Source organism: Etheostoma spectabile, unplaced genomic scaffold (assembly GCF_008692095.1).
Source record: "Etheostoma spectabile isolate EspeVRDwgs_2016 unplaced genomic scaffold, UIUC_Espe_1.0 scaffold00003124, whole genome shotgun sequence".
Classification (NCBI taxonomy): Eukaryota; Metazoa; Chordata; class Actinopteri; order Perciformes; family Percidae; genus Etheostoma; species Etheostoma spectabile.
In genome coordinates this window covers 14,998-38,979 of record NW_022602995.1, presented here as the reverse complement: position 1 = coordinate 38,979, position 23,982 = coordinate 14,998, and the positions used below count along the sequence as shown (strand labels likewise).

General features: G+C 38.4%; 2 protein-coding genes across 2 annotated transcripts; one reads left to right on the top strand and one right to left on the bottom strand.

Annotated features, from left to right (window-relative positions):
- Positions 1–2,387: 2,387 nt before the first annotated feature.
- On the bottom strand, positions 2,388–4,375 carry LOC116676373 (caytaxin-like; the record flags this gene model as incomplete). Its single annotated transcript, XM_032507528.1, is given in 6 exon segments — positions 2,388–2,468; positions 2,793–2,924; positions 3,137–3,239; positions 3,376–3,459; positions 3,462–3,647; positions 4,333–4,375. Coding segments are annotated over 6 exon segments (629 nt in total), but the record flags the coding sequence as incomplete, so codon positions are not given.
- Positions 3,769–21,280, top strand: LOC116676372 (voltage-dependent T-type calcium channel subunit alpha-1I). The gene is made up of 33 exons (XM_032507527.1): positions 3,769–3,923; positions 5,540–5,732; positions 6,035–6,128; positions 6,663–6,799; positions 8,026–8,114; positions 8,319–8,478; positions 8,942–9,260; positions 9,488–9,580; positions 10,265–10,431; positions 10,788–10,839; positions 10,921–11,049; positions 11,360–11,508; positions 11,820–12,140; positions 12,187–12,304; positions 12,403–12,558; positions 12,678–12,791; positions 12,976–13,092; positions 13,343–13,428; positions 13,630–13,753; positions 14,034–14,102; positions 14,434–14,618; positions 14,802–14,928; positions 15,236–15,361; positions 16,274–16,363; positions 16,558–16,738; positions 17,159–17,322; positions 17,513–17,610; positions 17,702–17,835; positions 18,259–18,317; positions 18,562–18,640; positions 19,104–19,225; positions 20,125–20,283; positions 20,877–21,280. The coding sequence occupies exons 2-33, from the start codon at positions 5,599–5,601 to the stop codon at positions 21,009–21,011; spliced, it is 4,287 nt and encodes a 1,428-aa protein (XP_032363418.1). The 5' UTR covers positions 3,769–3,923; positions 5,540–5,598; the 3' UTR covers positions 21,012–21,280.
- Positions 21,281–23,982: the final 2,702 nt, after the last annotated feature.

Genomic DNA, 23,982 nt, shown 5'->3' with positions numbered 1-23,982 from the left:
ACTGTATACAACACTGTGCTACTGTTACCAGTAATGATTTGCCAAATAAACCTTTTTTTTTCTCAACATTGCATTGGTGTTTCTCAACCCCTCTCAGCAAATTGCTTTCATTGTAGAACATTATTTGGAAATGTAGATATAAGCCTAAGAAAGACAAAATAGCTTTAGATTTAGAACAGTATTTACTTGGTATATCCAAACATTTACTGTCATGAAAAAAGTGTTTGCAATTTGATGCAAAATGCTTCATTTTTTCATGTTTGAGGCATTTTGAATGGCATTTTGTATTTTGAGTGTGCAGTTTTTAAAGAACTACAGTACAAACCTTTTTTTTACTTTCATTCAAACACACTAGACTTCACCAGAAATACATGAATGCTCATTTCAAAGGATGGCATTACAGTTTTTTCCAATTGCTAACACACTAAAATGACATGCACAGCACAATTATTTAAACTGACACACAGAGAGCAAAACTTCCTCTCAAGTCTCAGAAAGTCTAAACACATTTTCTGCTTTACACACATTTTGCATTTCAAAATGGCACTTTTTAAATGCACTGAACACAGTTTCCTGCATAATACACAACAATCTGACATAAAGTCACATGTTTGCCATTTCAAAACACTGCCATTTAAAATGACACTACATGAGCTAAATGACTAATTACATGTGCCACCTTGCCAAACACCCATTGGTTAATTGTAAACACTCCAATCAGGATGTTAGCACTATGAAAAGAATAATATTTAGGCTGCATTGTCCAAGCCCTATATATTTCTTTATTTTGTTTTTTCTAAAGGACTGAGAGACGACACCATGGTGGAGGAACATTGTTTCCCTGTATACTGGATAACACCATATTGACAAATTTGTATGTGTTTTCAGGGAGTACTGGAAATGGATGCACATGCAATCCCACATGAGTTTATCTTTATAGATGAGGCTTTGTTCAACCTAGCAAAGAGCAGAAGAAGGGGGAGAAACGTCATTGGCCACAGAGCCATTTTAGATGTTCCTGGCCAACGTGGTGGGAACATCACAGTGTGCTCTGCCATCTCCAGTATGCATGTTGTCCTCCACCGTCATGTCAACCTTGGACCATACAACACAGCACATATTCTCACATTTCTGGACAGACTTCACAACATTCTCACACTACCAGAGCATATGAATGATGCAGACCATCAAGGAAACCGGTACGTTGTAGTATGGGACAACGTGAGCGTTCATCGTGCAGCCGCTGTACAAAACTGGTTCGCTGACCACCCACCATTTCTCGTGCGATACCTCCCACCATTCTCACCATGTCTGAAACTCAAAGAAGAGTTCTTTTCAGCATGGCGGTGGTGGAAGGTATACGACCCGCGGCCCTTTGTGCGCGTGCCTCTTGTGCAGGCTATGGAAGAGGCATGTGATGAGATGGATGTGGGTGCAATTCAGGGATGGATAAGGCACTCAAGGTGCTCCCCACTCGATATCTGTGGGGGGGACATATTGTCTGTGATGCCGAGATGTTGTGGACCGAACCGGCTGTGCGGCAAATGGAAAAAATTGTAATTATTTTTCTTGCTTCTTTTTTTTACTGTGATATATTTTGTCTGAAATTTTCTTTTTCAGTTTACAGTTTTTTGTAAGAATATTTTTATTCAGTCCCATGTAAATATATCTGCAATTTTTTGCACTGACTTGTTCACTGTAGTGAAACATAAAATAATGTTTTACCAGCATGTGTGTGTATCTGCAAATATTTCTGTGCATGTGAACAATCTAAAACATATTTTAGTATTATGGCAAGGCATAGTAAAGATGAGGGTGCTTTTCATTATGCCCAACAGTGTGTAGTTGGTTAGGCAAAAATCTGGTAATGTGAATGAAGTGTGTGGCATTTCATGCAAAAGTTTGATTTTGATAATGCTATGTGTAGTTTTGGTTGCAGTGCTTCATTTTGCAGGATATATGAGGTGTTTTGCAGTTTGGGTGTGTGGTTTTGTGAATTGTGTTATGTATTTTGATAAAACCAGACTAGTTTGCAAAATTGTGTGTTAGCAATAGGAAAAAACTGTAACAGCTGCTGCCTGCAGGTTGGTGTTCTTTTTCTCCATCTAGTGGTCAGATATACTTACTGCACCACACACTCTGGGACATGGACTTGCTCCATGGAGACGATCTCTGCCAGTTCATCCAGACTGTGGACATAATGGATCTTACTCATGAACTTCACACTGCAGAGGGCAACAATTTGAAAACAACACAACCACCGTTATGTATCACTGATGTCAAAGTCTGGTGTGTGTGTGTGTGTGTGCGTGTGTGTGTGTGTGTGTGTGTGTGTGTGTGTGTGTGTGTGTGTGTGTGTGTGTGTGTGTGTGTGTGTGTTACCTGATAAGGGTCTGGATATTGCCAGGACGGTGCGTATGAACCACGTAGGATGAGCAATGACCAAAGACTTCAGGTTCTTCCTCAATCTGCCATCACCACACATATAGTAAGTAAATCACAGTTCGGCTAGTGTTTACAAAAAAATATTAACCATATAGAAATGAGCATTAAACATAGTAAATTCTATAACTATAGCCTGTGAGTCATCCCTAGTGACAAGTGACAACATTGACCTTGCCTTTGAGTCTGTCAGTATCAATGTTATGTATTTCTGTATGTTGATGGTGAACAGTGCTCATCAGCTAAATATAGCAGACATAGATGGACTTAACTCATTTAACTTCAGAACAGTACTTCTTTTAAATCAATTATAGTCAATATGTTAGAGTAGTTTTTCCATAGTTTCCCACCTTCTGTCAATCATTTGGTAACATTTCTTGAGCCAGCTGATCCCAGGCATTTTACTCCGAGGAGTGGCTCCGTTCATGTAGATGATCAAGTAATCTTCAGCCACTAGCATCTCCAGACTGCTCACCACAAACCTGCAGGAGAGGGATGGATGTTATGTGTTGTTGCTTTGCCATAGGAAATAATGCATAACCTCAAAACAGATGAGACAAAAAGCGCTAAGATGCATCAAAAGAAATGGAACCAAAAAGACAAGACCGAGACATGCTTACTGTTGAAGGAGCCATTCAGTTATCCATATATGCACATTATCAAAGCCTATACTTTAAAACTGAAAGTCACTTACAGGAATAGGTTCTCCATGATGTAGTGATAGTCTGGACAGCTGCTGTCAGGCAGGTAACAAGCAGAGAAAACAATGATGGCATTAAGGCCCTCGCCATAATAACCTGAAAGGATAGAGTTTAAGTTAAAAGTGAATAACACTGCTCTGCATGGGTTACAGGCTGCATTTTTTGTATATTACTGGAAATCATGTTCCAAAGTCTTTGAAGAGATTGATTTGATTTCTGTCCTATCACTGACCTCCGTGTGGGATGACTCGGAGGTAGGGTCTGATGACCTGCATGTCAATACGATGCTCCTGTTCTCCGATAATCACCGCCCTCAGAGGCGTCCGTTGTGGGCATTCCCCTCCTCGTCCACGTCTCCCGAACCGTCAGCAGGACCTGCTTTGGCCGAGGCCACCGGCGTGTCATCTGGACAGACACAGAGACAGATTTTGTTCTTAATTCTGCCTGAAGTAAAACTGTAACACTTTATAGATAATGTTTTTCCTTTTGGTGTGTTGTTACACACTTATTGTGTTTTTATATTTTATTTTATTCTTACTTTTTGTTCAAAATAAAAGTAAGAAAGAAATAAGCGCCAAGCTTAGATTAACCAACAGACAACCAAAACAAACCTTCAGGGAACGTTCCCACAACCAAAAACGAACGTTCTGGGAACCATAAATTGTTAGCTGGGTGGCGGTGATAACTAGGACAACGGCTTTCTAAAATATCTCTCAGCACCGCTGGCTCTGGCGGTCTGAAGACTGCGTGTGTAGGGTGAGCGATTATCGGCTCCGTTTGGTCAGTATTTTCTTTCTTTCATTCCAATTTCGGGTCTGTCAGTCACAGTGAAAACCGGGGACATTTCCGCGGACAGATCGCCAAAATCGGGACTGTCCCTGGAAACCGGGGACGTCTGGTTACCCTAGTAACCGGGGACGTCTTGTTACCCTAGTTTTACTGCACCAATTAACTTTTAAAATACTTAATTTCAGTATGGAAAACGGGCAAAGATGGCCTTGTATTAGCCAATGGACTGTAAATGTTTTGTTTATTGTAACGTTATAACGCGAGGCAGCTATTTACACTGCTGGCTAACGCTTAATGATAGCTAAAATCACTAGCTCGCTAGCTAATTCTCGCTAACGTTATTTCAATTTGAACGGTTGTCATTAGCTAGGAAGCTAACTCACCGATAAAGTTTTTATACCCAGTAAGAACACATACGTCCCCGAGACGTCGCTGCTATACATTTCTGCGACGGTGACGTTATAAAACGCTAAACGTGAAAAAGCTTAACGTGGCTTAATGTACCTAAACATCGATCAATTATCACCATATTTCTCTCACATATTGCTCCTCATAACCAGTACAAACTGTCAAAAAAATCGGACCCAAAGTCCGATTACTATGGACGGTAGCTGACATTAAGCTTCATTAAGGGATATTGTAAGGAAAAAGCTTAACGTGAAAAAGCTTAACGTGGCTTAATGTACCTAAACATCGATCAATTATCACCATATTTCTCTCACATATTGCTCCTTATAACCAGTACAAACTGTCAAAAAATCACTGCGGTCAAGCCAGCCGACACTCGGACCTCCGTGGTCAAATCAGCCGACAATTAATTTGTAGTGCGCTCTTTTACTGGCAAATATGGTAAATGCATCCTAACAGCCCAGATCGACTAGCGAACAATACACATGCGACTACTTCCGGTTTTCAAAATAAGATGTTAATACTAAGTATTTAAAACAAGATTAATGGAATATATTCACCACAAGTAAAAAAATATATGTAAGCCTTGTCTGTCCGTTACACAAAACAAATACAATTCCAATAAATTGTGAAATAACTCCTAGGAGTTATTCTTTGTTAATAACATTAATAATTATTATTTTTAGACAACTATTTATTTTAGGGGCAACTAAACCCATATTTAAAATAAAGCAGTTGAATGTTATAAATTTTGAGATTTTATGAAGTTTAAGTCCCTCAACGATCAGTCCCAAGCTCTAAAATGAATTTGCTCCATAGTTCCAGGCAGTGACTGATATATTTGAGTACAGTAAATCAGGTACTACAATCATACTGAGATTCAGACATTTCTATTGTATCATTTTGGAGATTTTTGACACCAATCTTCCATACTTCTGTCGTTAGACAATCCAAAAATATGAAATTGTAGGAGCTCTAAAATGAATTTGCTCCATAGTTCCAGGCATTGACTGATATATTTGGGTACATTGCATCAGGTACTACAATCATACTGAATATCAGACATTTTTTTTTTTTGAGTTATAGAAGTTCATTTTGTTTTTCTGTCTCTCCGTCCCCTTCTCCTTTCTGATTGTCACCTGACTGTTTTCCCTCTGTTTACCCACTTCCTCTCTGCACCTCTGTGAACCTCCTTATAGTGTATCTGTGTTTGAACTTCATCACGACTAAGGGACAGAAGGAGAAGCAGCGGCGGGAGATGGCACTTACTTTACCAGAACAAGAAGTTCCGGAGGAGCAGTTGCCCTATCCGAACCTGGTTCCAGTAGTTTTTTGCCGCTTAAAACAGACCACAAGACTCCGTAACAGGTGTCTGCAAGTGGCCCGTAGCCCATATCCTTTCCTACTGCTTAAAGTTGAACCTTGTCTGACACCAAAGACCAAATATGTGTAAAAATAATAATAACAATATTAACTTGAGTAGATATTATACCAATGTATTTATGAATGTATCTAGAGGTCACACTCACTTTGCCTAGCTGTGGCATTTAAAACATTATAAGATTGTATGATTTGATTTGGTCATTATTAGTTTTTGTGTCCTCTGTGCTTCTTCTACGTAATTATCTATTCTCAATTATTGATAATAAATATAATCTCACCCTGTGTGTTTTGACCTTAACCTCCTTCTCCACGTGGTTGGATTATGTGTCTGTACTGATAATCGTGCTCAACTGTGTAAATTTGTCCATTTACAAGCCCGGGGAAATGAAGACCAACACACAGAAGGTTAGTGTTACCCTTGGTGTGGATTTTCCAAAACTTTACTCCCCATGAAAACACACAAACATTGTTTAATACTGATTACCTCAATTTCTATTATTGCAGTGTGGCTAGATACCTGTGCTGTGAATCTGTCATTAAATACATGGTATATTTTTGTGTGGAAAATGGTTGTATAATTATTTAAACCGATTATATAGTTTAACTGTAAGACTGTTCAAGTTCAATACATTTCACTCCAGTCCTTCAGTTCTGGCCCGGTTGAGTCATAGACAACATTTCTGCTCTTAAAACAGGTCAACCTGGCCAAAATGTTGGAAAGAGAAAGTGGCCATATCACATTCGAGACCACCATAATGACATAACATAATAGGCGATTGATAACCAATTGTAGATAAAATACCTTTTTTACATACAATCAGTGGACAATGTCCTTATGTATGGATGAGTAAACACAATAGTACTTTTGTACGTTAGCATTAGTGTTGTTGTTTCTACTCTGTTTAACTATGTTTTTTTCTTTTTTTTGTGTATTGCCAGATATTGGATTTCCTTGTGTTTTTCTACTTTATTGTGGAAATGTCCATCAAGGTGGTGGCCCTGGGATTCATTTGCAATAAAGGGAGTTACCTCAGCAACCACTGGTACAAGCTGGACTTTATCATCAACGTTGGAAAGTTAGTATTCCACAATGCCTCTCAATTTTCTATTTTTTTTAAATCTGATAACAACTGCAGTCACTTTAGGGAAACATCATATTCAATGTCTCAGTTTCTCCCGTGTTTAACTTGAGCCCTGTGCTGGTGCTGGTACGTGTCTCCACTTTAAGAGACAACGTGTTTTTCATTCATGAATTGCAAGCATTAAATCGTCACATACCGGCTCATGCAGTACATCATTAGAAAGCTTAACGTCTCATGATTCCATTGAGCCCACACATAAGGTGACTTACAGCGGTTATAATCACGCTATGAAATAAAGAAACAGAAAGATTCTGCACCGTTTCTGTCTAAAGTCGAGCGTGAATCCCTACCTTTGTCCTCGTGTCTTTATCCACAGCGGTGAAAGATCATCATATATTTTTTTTTCCTACATCGCCAACAGTTCAAAGAATAAGTACATCCTTTCCTTTTAATCCAAAACTAGCTGGTCCCCTGACAATCTAGTAAATTCTGGCCAAGTTTCCTCGTAAACAAAGCTGAACAGTCCATCATTTTTGGACTTTGATCGCTTCTGCCGTCTGTCCTGAAGCAGCCACATTGGATCGCTGCAAACGGGCAGATAGCCTGAAGTCTAAGGAGTTATGTGACAGCTGATATTCTAAGTTGAGACATGTGGCTAGGGTACTATAATTGTATGTAGCCCATTTGATATGCTTACAGTAATGTTTTTATTAATTTTACAGATGATTTACTTGGACGGAAATAGAAATTCTGTGTTCTTACCTCTTTAACTCTGTGTCAGTAAGGCCTAGTGCCACACTTCCACTAGAAACAACAAATTGAGAGTGTTAACTTTCCAATGACCTCAGGGTCATCCCAGAGGGAGAAAGTATGTGGAAACTGCATCACTTTTTTGGGGGTAAAAATTTAGGCTAGAAAAGCATATATATTTTCAAGTGTTTTTAAAGAGGTTTTAAAGACAACATACATAATAATTCACTCACAAATATAGCAGGGTCTTTATTAAAAAACAAAAAAAACGTTTGGACAGCTTTGGTCACACTGGCCTGACTTTGTTTATATTTTAGAGAAGGACAAGTTTTTCAATTGTCAGCTTCTCATGGCTTGTTTATAAAGGGTTTTCATATTTAGCATAATAATGCTGTAAATTTAGATTTTTGTAAATGAAAAAAACCCCAAAAAACTGTTCTCCCTGTTTCTGTCTGCAACTGTCTCCTCAGGTTGTTGGATATTATGTTTGACATATTTGACATCCCCTTGCAATTCTTTCAAGTGCTCTCGCCATTGCAACTTATCAGCAGAGTACCTAGTAAGTCGACATTTCAACATTTTGCATTTGTTCTCAAAACTTATTTTTCAGTGTTTCCAAACATATAGTACAGCAAGTACATACAGTAAGTTCAATATGTAGTCATTTTAATATTGATAATTATATGAATGAAAGCTTTCAAGCTTTCACTGTGACTCAATGGATGTCAATCACTGTAATAAACCTTCTTAAACATCTTTGTAGGTATGCACCACGTTGTGACAGTACTGTTAGGCACTGTGCCCATGCTCGCAAATGTTATGGTCTTCTGCATCTTCTTCATCCAAATCCCTGCCATTGTTGGAGTCCAGTTGTGGGGGGGACAGCTGCGCAACCTCTGCTTCCTGGGAGAGGACATTCCCACGTAAGGAAAATGCTCGTTCTGCATTTTCAGTATTTGCATTTTTTCTCTTCTCTCTGAAAAAAATGCTGTTCATAATACATTTGACAACAAATCCTATATCATCAGGTTTTGATATGACTTCAAATGTAAATGTAAATGTGCTGTATTTATATAGCGCTTTTCTAGTCTTAACGACTACCCAAAGCGCTTTTACATCTACAGGATACATTCACCATTCACACACATTCATACACTGTGGCCGGGGCTGCCGTACAAGGTGCCACCTGCTCATCAGATAAACACTCATACACATTTCAGGAAAACACAAAATTGTTTGGGTGACCCCAAACTTTTGAACGGTAGTGTACATTTTCTTTTTTCAACACAGCACAAAAAAACTGTCATGTGAAATCTAACAGCTAAGTCATGATGTAGAGTGTATTAATTCTAGAGTCTATAAATTGTTGTTCTTTTTTCTATCCAGAAAGTACAACGTGTCCTTAAGTCCATATTACATAAACGAGGAAAAACTCCCATTTATCTGTTCGCGTAATGGCGAGAGCGGGACACAACACTGCAGAGATGTGCCACCTTTTCACAAGAATGGTTCAACCTGCGTGTTGGCTTCTCACCAGTTTGCTTCAACTGTAAATGGGCTAGACTCTACAGGGGCCGGGGCCAGTGTTAACGCCTGCTTCAACTGGAATATCTACTACAATGTCTGTCGGCCCGCGGACCACAACCTTTCCATTGGAGCTAACTACTTTGATGACATTGTTTCCTCCTGGATAACTATATTCCAGGTAACAAGGGCTTTTACTGTACATGTTCAGAAAAATATTTATCATAATAATAATAATAAAGTCATAGGTGAGTCTATTTTCCTCTGGCTGGATTATTACCCTTAACAGTTTTGTTCTTTGTTCTGAAGTTACTGTTCCACTGTTTACCATGTTTTTAACTAGAAGCTTATAAAATGTTGCCACGTAATAATATTACATTTATTTTATCACTCTCTGTCTACCTCCAGGTTGTGACACTGGAAGGATGGACGGAAATCATGTTTTATACTATGGATGCTTATTCTTGGTGGAGTGTTGTATTTTTTGTATTCGTCACTGTTGTGAGTAGCCACTTGTCTTTGTTTTAGTTGACAACCATAGTAATTGAAAGTGTTCTAAGGTCTCAAAAAAACAACTTAAAAATGATGTCTTGGTATTGTTCCATACTGGTAAATCTGGGCTGCAAAATGGTCTCTAACTCTGGTTTAATAATTTCATTAGCAATTATAAAAATCCAGCAGAGGCAGCAAAATACATTCATACTATGTTTTGATTTGGTCCTCAATATCGGTCCAAATGCTACACGCACTAATGTTGGTCTTGTTTGAAATAGACCCATGCCAAACCCCTGTAGTATCCAATGACTCAATCAATGAAACACAAATTTTCCCCGTAATCCTTACTCGTTGCAGTTCTTAAAATAAACTGTGGAAAAGGCCATCTGTTAACTTCAGGTTTTAGTTAGGTCATGTCTATGTAACACATTGTTTCACATGCTTTGTTGTAGAAAAATAGACATAAGCACCCTTAACTTGTCAACTTGAGTTGGGCCACTTGTAATGCTTTCATTTAGACAGACTTCTTTTCGAACAGCTTATGTTGCTCCTGAAACAGACTAATTGTTAACACTTAAATTAAAGAGCTTAATTAATTTGAGGGCAGTAATGCTTAAATCATGGGTGCAATTATCTCAAAGCAGTTTTCAAACCCTTGCCCTTAATAGCAACTTTTTTCTTCCCCTCCAGATGGGCTCCTTTATTATGATAAACATATGCGCAGTTGTCATCGCCACCCAGTTCTCGGACAAAATGAAACAAGATACAGGAGAGCCAAGTGTTGGTGCTGTGGCTATTGCACAGCTCTGTGGCAAGTTAATTGGATGGCTGCAGGCAATCTACCGTAAATACAACAGGTCAGTCACTGTATAAGATGTATATGCAACCTGGAGGTCTTTGTTTTGTTTGTGGTCAGATTTGTAGTTTGCAGTAATATCTGTGTGTATAACGGTAGAAGATTATGTCAAATGCATTTTTCCCTCATGCTCAGGATGAATGTAGATATAAATGCTTTCTTATGTTGTAGTACATGTAGTACTCAATCAGGCAAAAGTTGGAAGATGTCTGATGTTATGGGGTTACATGCTCTGAGCATGGAACAATTGAGTTTGCATTAGTTAATTTGTGTTTCTCACAATGGGACATTACCAGAACAAAACATGTCTTCATTTAAGATGAAAATTGACTGTTATTTATGTCCTTTTACCAATAGACGTAATGAGGTGCATCCTAATGGCGCCAGCCGCAGGATGAATACCTCAGTGGTAAGACTAGTGAACAACTTTCTGCAGAACCATCAGCAGCAGCATTGTTGCCTTTCTTAACTGACTACCTTTCTGTGACAGATCTATCAGGTCTGGAGACCATTCATGGAAAAGCTTAAGAGGACTGTCCACAGCAAACTCTTTGACCGATTGGTCATGTTTGCTGTTTTCCTCAGTGTTGTCACCATGGCCATAGAGCATAATGACCAGGTGAGGATGAAAGTGTGTCTGCTTACTACTCGTCTATGTTGCTGAATTTAATTTCAGGTGTGTGAGGTGAATGATGGACTGAGCAGTTGAAAAGTTCAACGGCAGTGGTTTGATTAGAGTATTTTTTATGCTGGGAATTAAGAAAGATACTTTTTAAATTATGTCCTATTATTCCAACATTAAGAACCCCAAAAGTACCTCTAGAATAGTAACTACTTTACTTTTCCTTTTAATTTGTACTTTCTTTTGCTCCTTCTCTCCATTTATACCGCTTACTTGCTTTATTTTTTTCCATCCTCTCTTCGGACAGCCCCAGGAGTTGACACGTGTGATACAGATCAGTAACATTGTCTTCACCATTATATTTCTTGTGGAGTTGATTATGAAGCTGCTGGCTCTCACATGGACATACTTTATGGAATCAAACAACATCTTTGACTTTGTCATTGTTATCATCAGGTAATATGATCCCATGCAGTCTGACATCATTTCTTTGTCCTGTAATACATGCCATTATTAAAATTCACATTTAATCCCAATTTCCTTGTTGTTGGGGGTTGATTCTCATTGGAACCATGACACACAAATTGTTCAGTTGTCAAGCAAAATTAATTGTTTCTGTTATACTTGAGGTGGACAACACTTACTCAGTGTTGTAAAACTTGTAACTTGTGTTAGTTTCAGACTAGGTTAAGTCATGTAGTGAACACAATATAACCTATAACCTCAACATACATTATATTAAAGAAATGGTTGGTTGTGGTTTTCAGTTTGTGGGAGATAATATCTGAAGCAGAAGGCCGGTTGTCAGTTCTGCGTGTATTTCGTCTGCTGCGGTTTGTGAGGTTGCTTCACTTCCTCCCTTACCTGAAGAGACAACTGCTCGTGCTGAAGAGGACCATAACAGAGGCAGCCACATTCTGCATGCTACTGCTGTTTTTCATCTTTATTTTCAGGCGTGTACACACACAAATCCTCCCTCGCCTTGTGTCTGTCAATATGTCTGTAGAAATCTGTAATGTCACAGCAAATTCCAAATTATTCTATTCTATTAATAATAATATTATTAATTATGATAACAATCACCCACAAGATGCATCTAAATGATTGTGCATGCATGCTCTTGGTATTCTGCAGTATAATAGGTATGCACCTGTTTGGAGGTAAATTCTTCTTCAAGACGCAGAATGGAGATATCATTGTTGAGCGGAAAAACTTTGACACCTTGCTCTGGGCCATGGTCACGGTGTTCCAGGTTAGTTTTTGACTTTATTATTCCATTCCTTCGTCATGCAATTTCTGCCTCAATTTCTGTCTGTACTACTTTCTTTTTTTTTAAATCTCTCAATCCAGATTTTGACTTTGGAGGACTGGAATGTGGTGATGTACAACGCTATGGCAACTACCTCCAAATGGGCCTTTTTATACTTTTTTGTGGTCATTACTTTGGGAAAATATGTTCTTCTCAATATACTTGTGGGCATAGTGGTTCAGAGCTTCCAGGCTAGGGTAAGGACCTCTTTCTTAGTTTTCTCTAACAGCAATCTGTTTTACACCAAACATGGCTCTTAAGTACGGCACACTCAAACACTTACACATCTGCCAAACTCTATTTCCTGTTGTTGCAGAGCTTCCCAAGTATGGATCAAGACTCTTCTCTCTCTTCCTCTGAGTCTACCAGTTCCACTCCGGAAATCTTGACCCCTGAAAACCCTGCACAGACAGATAACAACCAGAGAAATGTAAGTTCTTAAAAGTGCAAACTGTGTTTTCAGAATCTGTTGAGAGGTCTCTGAAGTAGTAATTGGTGGTAAGCAGCTTTTACTTACTTTTATGTTTACTAATAGTTACAGTTTTGACACTTGAGATGCTGTACTTGCTCAAACATACCCCCACTCACATTTGCTGTACTTCTTGTTGTCACAGGGCCCCACAGGACCCAACCGAGGCCTCTCTCTCTCTCTTTGTTGCCCCAGGATAAACAATGCGATTAACGCAGCCCCAGGGGAAGACTCTGCCCCAACAGATACCAATGGGGACAGTGTAAGTTCCTAATAGTGATAGTTTAAGAAGTCTGGTGTGGAAGTTTGAGATTTTACAAGGTTTAACACACAATAATGCAGCAGAAAGTAACATGATCAAGTTATCTAATCTAATTTGGTCTCTGCTTATATTCTGAGCAACATTGGCTGGTATACCACCCCTCTGTAGTGTTGTTGGTAGTTCTTTTAAGTGTTTTCTTCATGCTTTGGATAAAGAGAGGTGGCTGATATGTAACTCTTTACCCATGCAGCGATGTTTGAACTTGATCCAGAAAATGGTCAGCTGGTGCAAAGAACATGAAGCGTGGTCAGTTTATGTGTTTTCGCCACAGAGCAGGTAAGCATTTTTTTACAGGAAGGGAAAGAGAGATTTAGATACAAAACACAAAAATGTTTCTTTGATACATACTTTGCATGCAGAATGCCAAAAGATGACTGAAGGATTATTACAGGGACATTTCACTGTCTCTTTTATTCCATTGGTTCACCTCTGATGTTTCTGACTGCAGCTATTTTCTGTGCGTGTGTTTGTGTTCAGGTTCCGCATCTTTTGTCAACGACTGATCTCTCACAAGCTGTTCGACCGCATTATTCTGGTCTTCATTCTCCTCAGCTGTGCCACCATCGCTGTGGAGAGGCCTGCAATAAACCCTCAAAGCATGGTGAGACACCTACAGTTACTGTTCCTTTGGAGAGGGAAATACAGTAAACCCTTAACATACAAACCCTATCCTATTGGACACACACAATTATTGACAGATGCACACACACAGTATAATCATACTGCATGTAATCTGTGAGGAGAGATGGCAAATACAGTCACAAACTTACAAACAGACAAGTTGGATGTTTTGCATTTCATGAAACAAATAATATGTAATGACTTTGATTATTTGTAATACAAAGAAGCACGTTAAAAAGGAATCTCAATATTCCCCTTAGGAGCGTTGGGTCCTGAATACAGCCGGTTATGTGTTCTCTGCTGTTTTCTTTGTAGAGATGCTCTTTAAGGTAAACATCAGCGTTAATTATTAAATACAATGTTTTGTTTGTTCTAATTGAATACAATTACATCATGGCTTCTGAGCTCTTGAATGAACTTTCCAACCCTTGCTGGGTTGAGATCAAATAAGAAAAATAAACAATGTGTAAGAGAAGAGCTCAATTTATTTAACTGACTGTTGTACAACCTTCTGAAACCATTTTGACAATTTTTGGTTATAATTTTGGACCAATCATTTTGTACCTTAAAATCAATATGTTGGATTTTTAGGAGAATTTTAAAGAAACTATAACACTGTATATTAAGTAATATGTTGGAATTGATGTGTTGTTACACCAGGTTGTAGCTCTTGGTTTGCTGTTTGGGAAGGAGAGCTACTGCCGGTCCGCCTGGAATGCTGTGGATGGTTTTTTGGTGTTACTGTCTTTAGTCGACATCTCAGTCTTTCTGGCCAGTACAACTAAAACAAATATGCTGGGCATACTTAAAGTTTTGCGCATGCTACGCGCAATGCGTCCGCTGAGGTAAATCATGGATTTGTGCGCATTTGTTTAATGTTTGTGTGGGTTGATACAGTGCTTATGTAAATATACTGTTTTTGTATTAGCATCTCATCTTATTTCATCTTTGGGTCAGTTTGTCTGTACGTACATGTGCTGGTTATAAAAAAACATGTGTTATGTGTTGCCTATATTTGTGTTCTCCAGGGTGATCAAGCGAGCCCCGAAACTGAAGCTGGCTGTGGAAGCCCTGATTGCTTCGTTTAAACCCATTGGGAACACTGTTATTATTGTCTGTGTCGTCCTCTTTTTCTATGGCATTCTTGGTCTGCAGGTACTGTGGGGATACACACACACACACACCCATGTATGCACTTGCACAAACTCTTGCACACACACACACACACACACACACACACACACACACACACACACACACACACACACACATATACACAGCTTTGTTATACCCTGACTTACAATCAAGAAATGAACAACATGACCCTTGGCCAGCACTAACAGTAAACACCTAGGAATTCATTCCTGTTATTTCTGGCATTGAAAGTGACAGCTTTGATGTAGTTGGCAAAATAACACAACAAACACTCTGTCTCTGTCTTTTTCTAATACAAACACTGTAGTTGTTTAAAGGGAAGTTCTTCTACTGTCTGGGTCAAGACACAATCAACATCACCAACAAGAGTGAATGTCTGTCGGCCAACTATCGCTGGGTACAAAAGGTGTACAACTTTGACAGCCTGCCTCAGGTATGGACTAAAGCACAGAGGATGCAACAGGGAGAGGAATGTAGGGTGGATAGGAAAAGATTAGCATTCATGCCAGCATCTCTAAAAGCAAATAAACTACGTAGAACTTAGGAATTAATAGATACATTCATCATTCTATTGCCATATTTTCAATTTAAAACAATTTCTTTTGACTGAATGTTTGTGGAGGCATTGTACATTTAAAATAGTTTACATATGGTATTCCTGCCTACTGTGTGTTATTTACTGTTCCCTTGCCCCCTCAAAAGGTTTTTGATCCAGAAGCAGGTTTTTACAGATGTGATCATTTTTAACCACATCCAGATACTGTATTAGGGGTTTCTTTTATGATAAAATACAATACTTGTGAAGTCATGAGTTTTTCTTCTATAGCTGCAAATCAGCTCAAAAATCACTGTAGAAATCATATCATAAATGTTTTAGTACACATAAACATAATTATTCTGTGATAAAGAGGAAGACAGGAAGCATTTTAGCCAGTTTGATGAGTGGTTTTGTTTTTGAGACATTGAATCACTGCTTGATACTAAACATGCATCTGCTACTGACAACCACAGATTATTACAGAGATAAAATGTTTGCTAACATTGGACTAGCCAATGTGTTAGACTGCATTTTTGACATTTAGCATAATAATCCAAACACTGCTTATCAGATTGCAGTATAATTTGGCTTAAATTTCCCAGTTTCCTTGGTTCTTGCCTTCTTGGCACAAACCTCCTATAATTGTCATTTAATCGTCACCAAATATAGTTCATTACATTATTGCCATATTAACCATTTTTGACTAACTGTAATGAATTTGTGTTCAGTAAATAAACTTAAAAGCTAATTATATTAGGACCTGGATAATCGCTTTTTGTTGAACAGTTATTTCTGTTTCTCATTCAGGCTCTGATGTCCTTATTTGTAATGTACTCTAAGGATGGCTGGGTAAACATTGTGTATGATGGGCTGGATGCTGTGGGAGTTGACCAACAGGTATTGTTGCTGGCAAAATGCCTGATTTATATTTTTACACTGTTATGTACATTGGAAGGGAAGAGAGAGATAGTAAACGCAAGGGTTGTTTCCCCTTTTAAGATGGCAGTGTAATAAATTTGTTCTTAAGTTTTAATTTTGAATGCGCAAGATTAATTCAATCTGATCTTTCTTTTGTTGTCTTCTCCTTTCAGCCTATTACAAACTACAACGAATGGATGCTGATTTTTTTCATTACCTTCATGGTTATGAGCCTCTTTCTTCTCGACATGTTTATCGGTGTAATGGTGGAGACCTTCCACCAGTGTCAGCAGAATCAAAATAAAGTAGATGAAGTGCTGACAGAACAGGCCACAGTATCACAGGACCACACAGGTAAGGAGAATGGAGTAGCTTGTTAGTGATCTATTATTCCAAGCATCACATTTCAGAGTCTACTGTAAAAAATGAAACTGACAGCCTGGTTAGGTCACGCAGTTGCTGATCACGAAGGCTTGATACATGTATTGGGACAGGTTGTCATCATCTGGAAATAATGTTGATGAGAGCAGTGAGAATGAATCAAAACTTAAGTAAATTAGCTGAAAAATATTAAAATGCTCCTTTAGGGGAACTGCAGAATCGTGTGATAATTCTCACCTTTCACATACACACATTTTATCATATTGTTGATATAAAAGTATTGACTATTGTAGCTCTAATTGTTTTGAGTGTTTGTTACAACTTTGTCTCCCTTTCTCTGTCTGTGTTTATCTGCGTGTGTGTGTGTGTGTGTGTGTGACATGCATGATTCAGAGCCTGAGGAGATTCCATATTACACAGATTACTCCCCCATTCGTCGGTCTATCCACACTTTATGTACCAGTAACTTCCGGGACTTCCTGAACCTCTTCATGGCCGTCGTAATTTTCCTCAATGTCATGATGATGATTGTCCAACTTTCAACTGATCAACCTCTGGTAAATGCGCGCGCACACACAACACACACACACACACACAATTACTGTGTACATCTGAGAACTGATACCAAAAACTAATTTGCATTGACTGTGTGAAGGGATAGAAATAAACCTGTGTGTGTGTGTGTGTGTGTGTGTGTGTGTGTGTGTGTGTGTGTGTCTGTGTGTGTGTGTGTGTGTGTGTATTTAGTATGTAGAGATTATAGACTATGTGTTCGCCGTCATCCTGGTCATCGAAATCGTGCTAAAGCTTGTGGCATTTGGTATACTGAGGTTCATACGAAGCAGGTAACATATTAGAATAAGTGAGAATTGAATTTCCTTATTTGCTTTTGAATGTTGCAAAAAATGTTGCATGACTTTGTGTGTATGTGTTTAGATGGAATCTGCTGGACATCGCTGTTGTCTTGATTTCAATACTCAGTATTGTTTTCCAAGTGATGGATTCTGCAGACTTAAATCTCATTAATGCCAGCATCTTTAAAGTCTGTAGATTACTCAGACTAGCACAAGGTATACTCACATACAGTGGGGCACAAAAGTTTGGGCACCCCAGGTAAAACGTTTGATTAATGTTTATAAAGAAGCCAAGAAAAGATGGAAAAAATCTCCAAAAGGCATCAAATGACAGATTACACATATGTCACAAAATGTGAAGATTTTATTTCCGTCATTTACACTTTCAAAATAACAGAAAACAAAAATCCCTAACCCATCAGAAGAAATCCTCTTTTGCGTCCTCGTCACAGGACTTTAGCTTTGGCTTCTTTATGCACATTAATACAAATTTCTACCTGGGGTGCCCAAACTTTCGAGCACTGTACACACACTCGACAAAGGGAAATCTTTTTAGCTGTGTAAAATGTCTAACTATTTGTGTGTGTTATGTATCCTTATGTACAAAGTTATTCACACAACTCCTTTGTCCCACTTCAGTGTTGAAATCCAAAAATATACGAGTTCTGCTGAAAACCATTATCAAGACGCTGTCACAGGTAAAACCTTTTTTTTTACAACTAAACACACTCATTAAGTGTTGAGTTTGCAGCTGCAATAGCCAATAACAGCAAGTGGGAGCACAAGACAAAAAGCAAAAGTACGAAAAAAATGACATGTACTTTAAAAAACTGGTTATTAGAAATCATCTTTAATGATGGCCTGTCTCAAAAAAAGGCTTCCATCAAGTTGAGGTACATAAAGTTTGCTGTGTGGAGGATCTAACAAGCCTTTTGATTTCAGGTTGGAAATATTTGTCTACTCTTTGCATTCTTCTTTTTCATCTACGCTGCGCTGGGAGTGGAGCTCTTTGGCAGGCTAGGTAAGTCACACTACTAGCATAACATACACATACATAATTAGGCTTACTACAAAGGATCATGGTCCAAGAACAGATCCCATGTTTGCTCAGTATCCATAGTGTTGCCAAGGAAAGCAAGAAAGCTTAAACTACAAGGAGTACATCAAGGAGTAGTATTAGCATTGTCAATACCACAGCCAACCCAGAGCATCATTTACTTAATGTTGTTTCAACTTATCCTTACAGTGGACTATGACATTAATCACAAATACTATACTACTATACAACGCTCATGTCACACTATTAAAATGTTAAAAAACAAAAACAAAAAAAAAAATCACTTTTTATTTTGGGGGCTATGTGCTAGCTTCTTAGTAGCTGACTCAAACACACATCTAAAGGATTTTTATTTGAAATGAAACATGTCCATGGTGCATAAAAATCACTTCTCTATGTCTGTGTTTTCTGCCTCTGTGTCAATCAGAATGCACCGACGATTACATTTGCCTGGGTTTACATCGAAACGCCAATTTCAAACACTTTGGGATGGCCCTGCTCACGCTCTATCAAGTGTGCACCGGAGACAACTGGAGCGGGATTATGGCAGTATGTACAAACTCAGAAATGCAGATACACACAAGTTCTATATATTTATTATAACCAAACCTTTTAGCAAATTTACCAATAACGGGAGTTTCCCGCAACTTCAACCAATCCCAGCAGTCCCACGTGCCAGACTTTGTATCAGTATGTGACTCTGAGAGCCAATGACCAAGCTGGAGTGAGAACGGGTTGACGTCACACGTAGGTGGCCATATTCATTTCCTTGTTTAAGGAGACATATGTGACTCAAACAGCTCACGTTTTCCAACAAAACGTACAGTGAAAGACCGTGCAAAACTTATCAGACCATCCTGCCAACCTGTAAACATTTTAACATCAAAGTCTGCTGTAATGAATTTTCACTCTGATGTTGCTGAAGTAGTTGCTGTTTCAATCCTGTTGCCTCTCCACAGCGGGCAGGTCTGCAAAGTTCCCCCCGCAACTGACGCACGTACTCACACAAACACACACGGGGGATGCAGGAATTTCCTTTTTATTTTTAAAGAACTACTATACAAAAAAAATCAGAACTTTTTTGCAATTTTCTCAGTCTCCCGCAACTATATTGCAACAAACATACACAAAACATTGTAACTTTTATTGCAATTTTTTACAAAAGCTCCCACAACATAAGGCATTTTGGGCCACAATAATCTCAGTGTTCATTTGGCACACTGATTTAGTTCAGTTAATTGCTTTCGTGTAACAAAGTTAGTGTTTAGTCACAGCAGGGAATTATTGTGAAATTATTAGTAAAGTACAGACCCATTAAATAAAGTGTTGCAATAATGTCAGATTTAACGGTTAGCAGTCAAGATTTCAAAGTAAGAAAGATTTTGTAATGGTAGCTCAGTCTTTGTGCCTCTTTTTTCATTTATGAATCTTGCTCTGTGCTTCTCAAGGACACATTGAGGGAATGCCGTCCCAACGATGAGGGCTGTTCCAGCTTCTTGTACTGGGTCTCTCCAATCTACTTCTCCAGTTTTGTGGTTATGGCCCAGTTTGTGCTGGTAAACCTGGTGGTGGCAGCAATCATGCAAGCTCTAAAGGACAGCCAGGAGGTACAGTTCCTACCAATGCACAGACCAATAAAGCACACAAACATATAACAACAGCTAATAACAACAGCTGCTTTGTTTTACGGGTCTGTAAAAAGCTAAAGTAAAAAGTGTGGAAAGAGCTATGTAATCTGGTACTAATTATAGGGAAATAGAGGCATTGTCGTTATTTTACTTAATTATACATACAATTATTCCAAATTCATAGTGGTGCACAGAAGGTCAACTGATCATGAAAACATTGAAAATGTATAGTAATGCATGCATATATTCAGCATATATGAAGAGTGAAGTTTTCAAAAATGAATGAAAAATGAATTCATATTCATGTGGGTTTAAATTTAGCTTTTCTTTCATGAAATTTCCTCTTGAAATCAGCAGCAGCTTAAAAACTCAAAACAAGTAACCACATTCTATTTTTTTCTATAATAAGAACCAAATTAAATAAATTCTTCTTCTTACTGTAACGTATTATACAGACAGCATTGAGGATCAGTCAGAGTTAGTTTCAGGGTAAAAAAATAATTAAACAGTGGGAACAATGTTGTTGTTGTTGAAATATAGTTAAGTAATAGAAGAATATTTTAATGTTTCAGAACAAACCTACTGACGTCCGTCTCCCCCTGGAAGAGGAAGATAATCTTGAGCAGGCCAGCCGGTCCACCCAGAATGTCGAACCCAGTTCCAGCCACGACAACACAGATGGATCCTCAGTGACGCCACAGACATAAATTTTGGCACAAGCAGTTATGTGTCTATTTGTTCAATTGCACATCACATGGTTCTTTGGATGTCTGTTTTTATTTAAATACAATAAGTTGATTAAAGATTTACCTATTTTAATGTTTTGTTATATCTAAATAATACAGTATATATTTCTGTATTTTATTGAGGGTTGTTATCCTAATAGAATGATATCCATTAATGTTCACCTGTAATGAATTTGAGTCTTGTTTTCTCTCTCTTCTTCTTTGTCCTTTTACTGTATAAATATGTTAATTTTGACCTGTATGTTTTAAGATGATTTAATATAAATAAATGTGATTGATTTACACATGGGAGTTTATGATCTTAAATTCTTCTTCTTCACCACCACCACCACCACCTAATGTTTTGTCTTCACGCACATGCCGAACCAAATGAAGCCCACCCAGTTAACGGTGGTAAAATGGTTACTGAGTGACGCTCCTTGTTGATATTTGGAAAAAAACAGTGGTGTAGTCTAATGTATTGTAGTGGGTATACTATACTGTATGGACCAGGATGGTGATTCTGGGTGTCTTCCTACAGGAAAATTTTGAGCGTCAAAGACTTAATTTCCTGCATTCTGACATTTTTATGCACCAATTTACGGTGGAAATGCCTTTAATTAGCCTATGCAAAGAAAAGAAAACATGACAATTCAAAATATTATAATGCGAAGTAGGTTGTGTTGAGTTATAAAAAGTTATAAACTGTGTATTATGCAGCCAGGATGGGAATAATATTCATATGTCTGTGAAGAAGGCAGGATGGCCATTTGTTCCTCACCTTCCCCCCCTGTTTCTCTGACTGTAAAGTATTGATCAGGTCAAGTCTGGCATTCAACATATGGAAAGGAGCTTCCTGCTATGCAACAAAAGTCTCCAGTCTGTCTCCTGTCCCCTGGGGTTTTAGTCTAGGCTAAAACAATACAATGTTGATTGGAATATGTTGATGTCAGAGTTTCACATTTACACGACATAACCATTTGCCCTGCAACCAAAAGCGACCCCCAAAGGTGCAGACCATCATTGGTCAGCAATGATGCACTCAACATGCTGTCATGACAACAACGGACCAATGAGAAAGGATTTGAATGTACCATGGGAAAAAGAACAGCCCCCTGGTGCAACGCATAAAAGTGTGAACTAAGAAGTTTCTGCACTGCTTCCATGTGACTCCGTCAGGAGGAGCGTGGATCAGTCCGCTGTCAGCTGCAGTGTTATTGTGTTTGTTTTGTCTGATTGTCTTTGTCTTATCATCTTCATCATTGCTGTTGCATTAAACCTTTTCTCAAATTCTCAATTCGACCCTCAGCCTCCTTTTCCTCAGAGATCCGAACGAATGCGATGTAAGTTATGAATTTCTTACAATAATTGGTGACTCCCGACGTGGATTTTCTGAGGGAAAAGGACGGACAAATTCAAAAACTGGATCAGACTGGATCATGGTGAGTTGCTGAATTTTCACGTGGGCCCAAAAAACTGAGGTGAGCAGAAACCCTGTTTTTTCAAAAGACTGCATAGGCTATAGGAAATGTGCAAAACATGTAGACGTGAAGACTCAGCAATCATCAAGTCGTAAGTCTGTTAAAATTGGAAAAGCAATTTAAAAGTAAATACTCAATTGAAAGTATTGAAAGTGATAAGTCAAAGCGATTGTGTGTGATTGTTTGTGTTGATGTTTGTAAGCTTAAAAACCTCAAAGTGGGTCCTAGGCCGACCGGGACGAGAGACCCGAGGATCTAAGCGTTTGAGTCGTGTGCACAGTTTTAGAAGTCCGTTTGAGTCGGCCGGTGAAGCCTGTTTAAATTTTAAATTTAAAGTGATCATGAAAAAGTAGACCAGGTGAACTTGTATAAGTGTTTGACTTATGTGATCGTATAAAGCCGACCTAGTTTAACCTGTTAAATTTAAGATGTTAAGTGATCGTTGAAAAAGACGACCGATTCACAAGAAAAATTTGTAAAATGTTCATGAAAAAGTTGACCAGGTTAGAACCGAGATAAATTTTAAATAAAAAGACCGAAGAGACGGCGACAGAGTTTTAGTTTCTGTGGGGCACGGAGGAAAAACAAAGTCTTTTTAAGCCAGTCGAATGATTGTGTGGGGTCAGGCCTGGAGCGCTTATCCTGCGGCGACGGCGGAGGTGAGAACCAGTGAAGGGCCCCTCAGTTTGTTCCTCGTGACCATAGTCTAGAAGAATAGGAAATAATTTGATAAATATAGTCGAATTGTGTAAAAGATACACTTAGGAATTGTACAGAGGCGCCTAATGTAAATACATTTATGTGGTGGTGGAATGTGTGTTCTATGATGAACCTTAGCCTGGTGCAGGGTTGATTGTGTTACTGAGAGCTGGAAGAAGCTGCTCCAGCTGTGCTGATATTGACTGTACATAATTTATTGTAAATGTTTGTTGAATTGGGAGTGTGAATGTTCTAAGCAGTGTGGTTTTAAACAGGAAAAAGCGTTCATTGACGCCTATCCTGTAAGTGACTGGGGAATGTGGGGAGGATTTTTATTTTTTAACTGAAAAAACTTAACAGAAAGTTCTGGTTGAAAGAAAACATTCACCATTTATGAGTGTCCGCCAGAAACGGTAGAAGCTTGGCTCCTTAAGAGGTGAATTAAGTTGGAAACAAACAGAACTTTGAGTTTTACTCTGCGGCAAAGGGGAGGGGAAAATATTTTGTATCAGTTACATTTTGATATTGTGTAGCAGAAAAGGAAAGTGAATCACCTTGATTGAATTCCTACATTTAATCTTTGTCCTTGTAAGCATTAACCAATCAAATTGGATAAAAATTACAGAGGCAAGTGTCATCAAGAACAAACTTACTTACATAAATTAGTGTCTTTATTTCCTTTCCACCTCTTAACCTAGACAGCTTTTTATTAAATTCCTGGGTTTTCATTTATTTAATTTTTTCATTTAGTACTATTGTTTTTCTTTTTAAAT

What these genes read in the sequence shown, in the direction of transcription:
- LOC116676372 (XM_032507527.1), top strand. Translation starts at nt 5,599, where the DNA reads ATGGCACTTACTTTACCAGAACAAGAAGTTCCGGAGGAGCAGTTGCCC. An exon ending in CCTGGATAACTATATTCCAG is followed by an intron (nt 9,261 to 9,487) that starts GTAACAAGGGCT and finishes GTCTACCTCCAG; the next exon opens with GTTGTGACACTGGAAGGATG. An exon ending in CAATAAACCCTCAAAGCATG is followed by an intron (nt 13,754 to 14,033) that starts GTGAGACACCTA and finishes TATTCCCCTTAG; the next exon opens with GAGCGTTGGGTCCTGAATAC.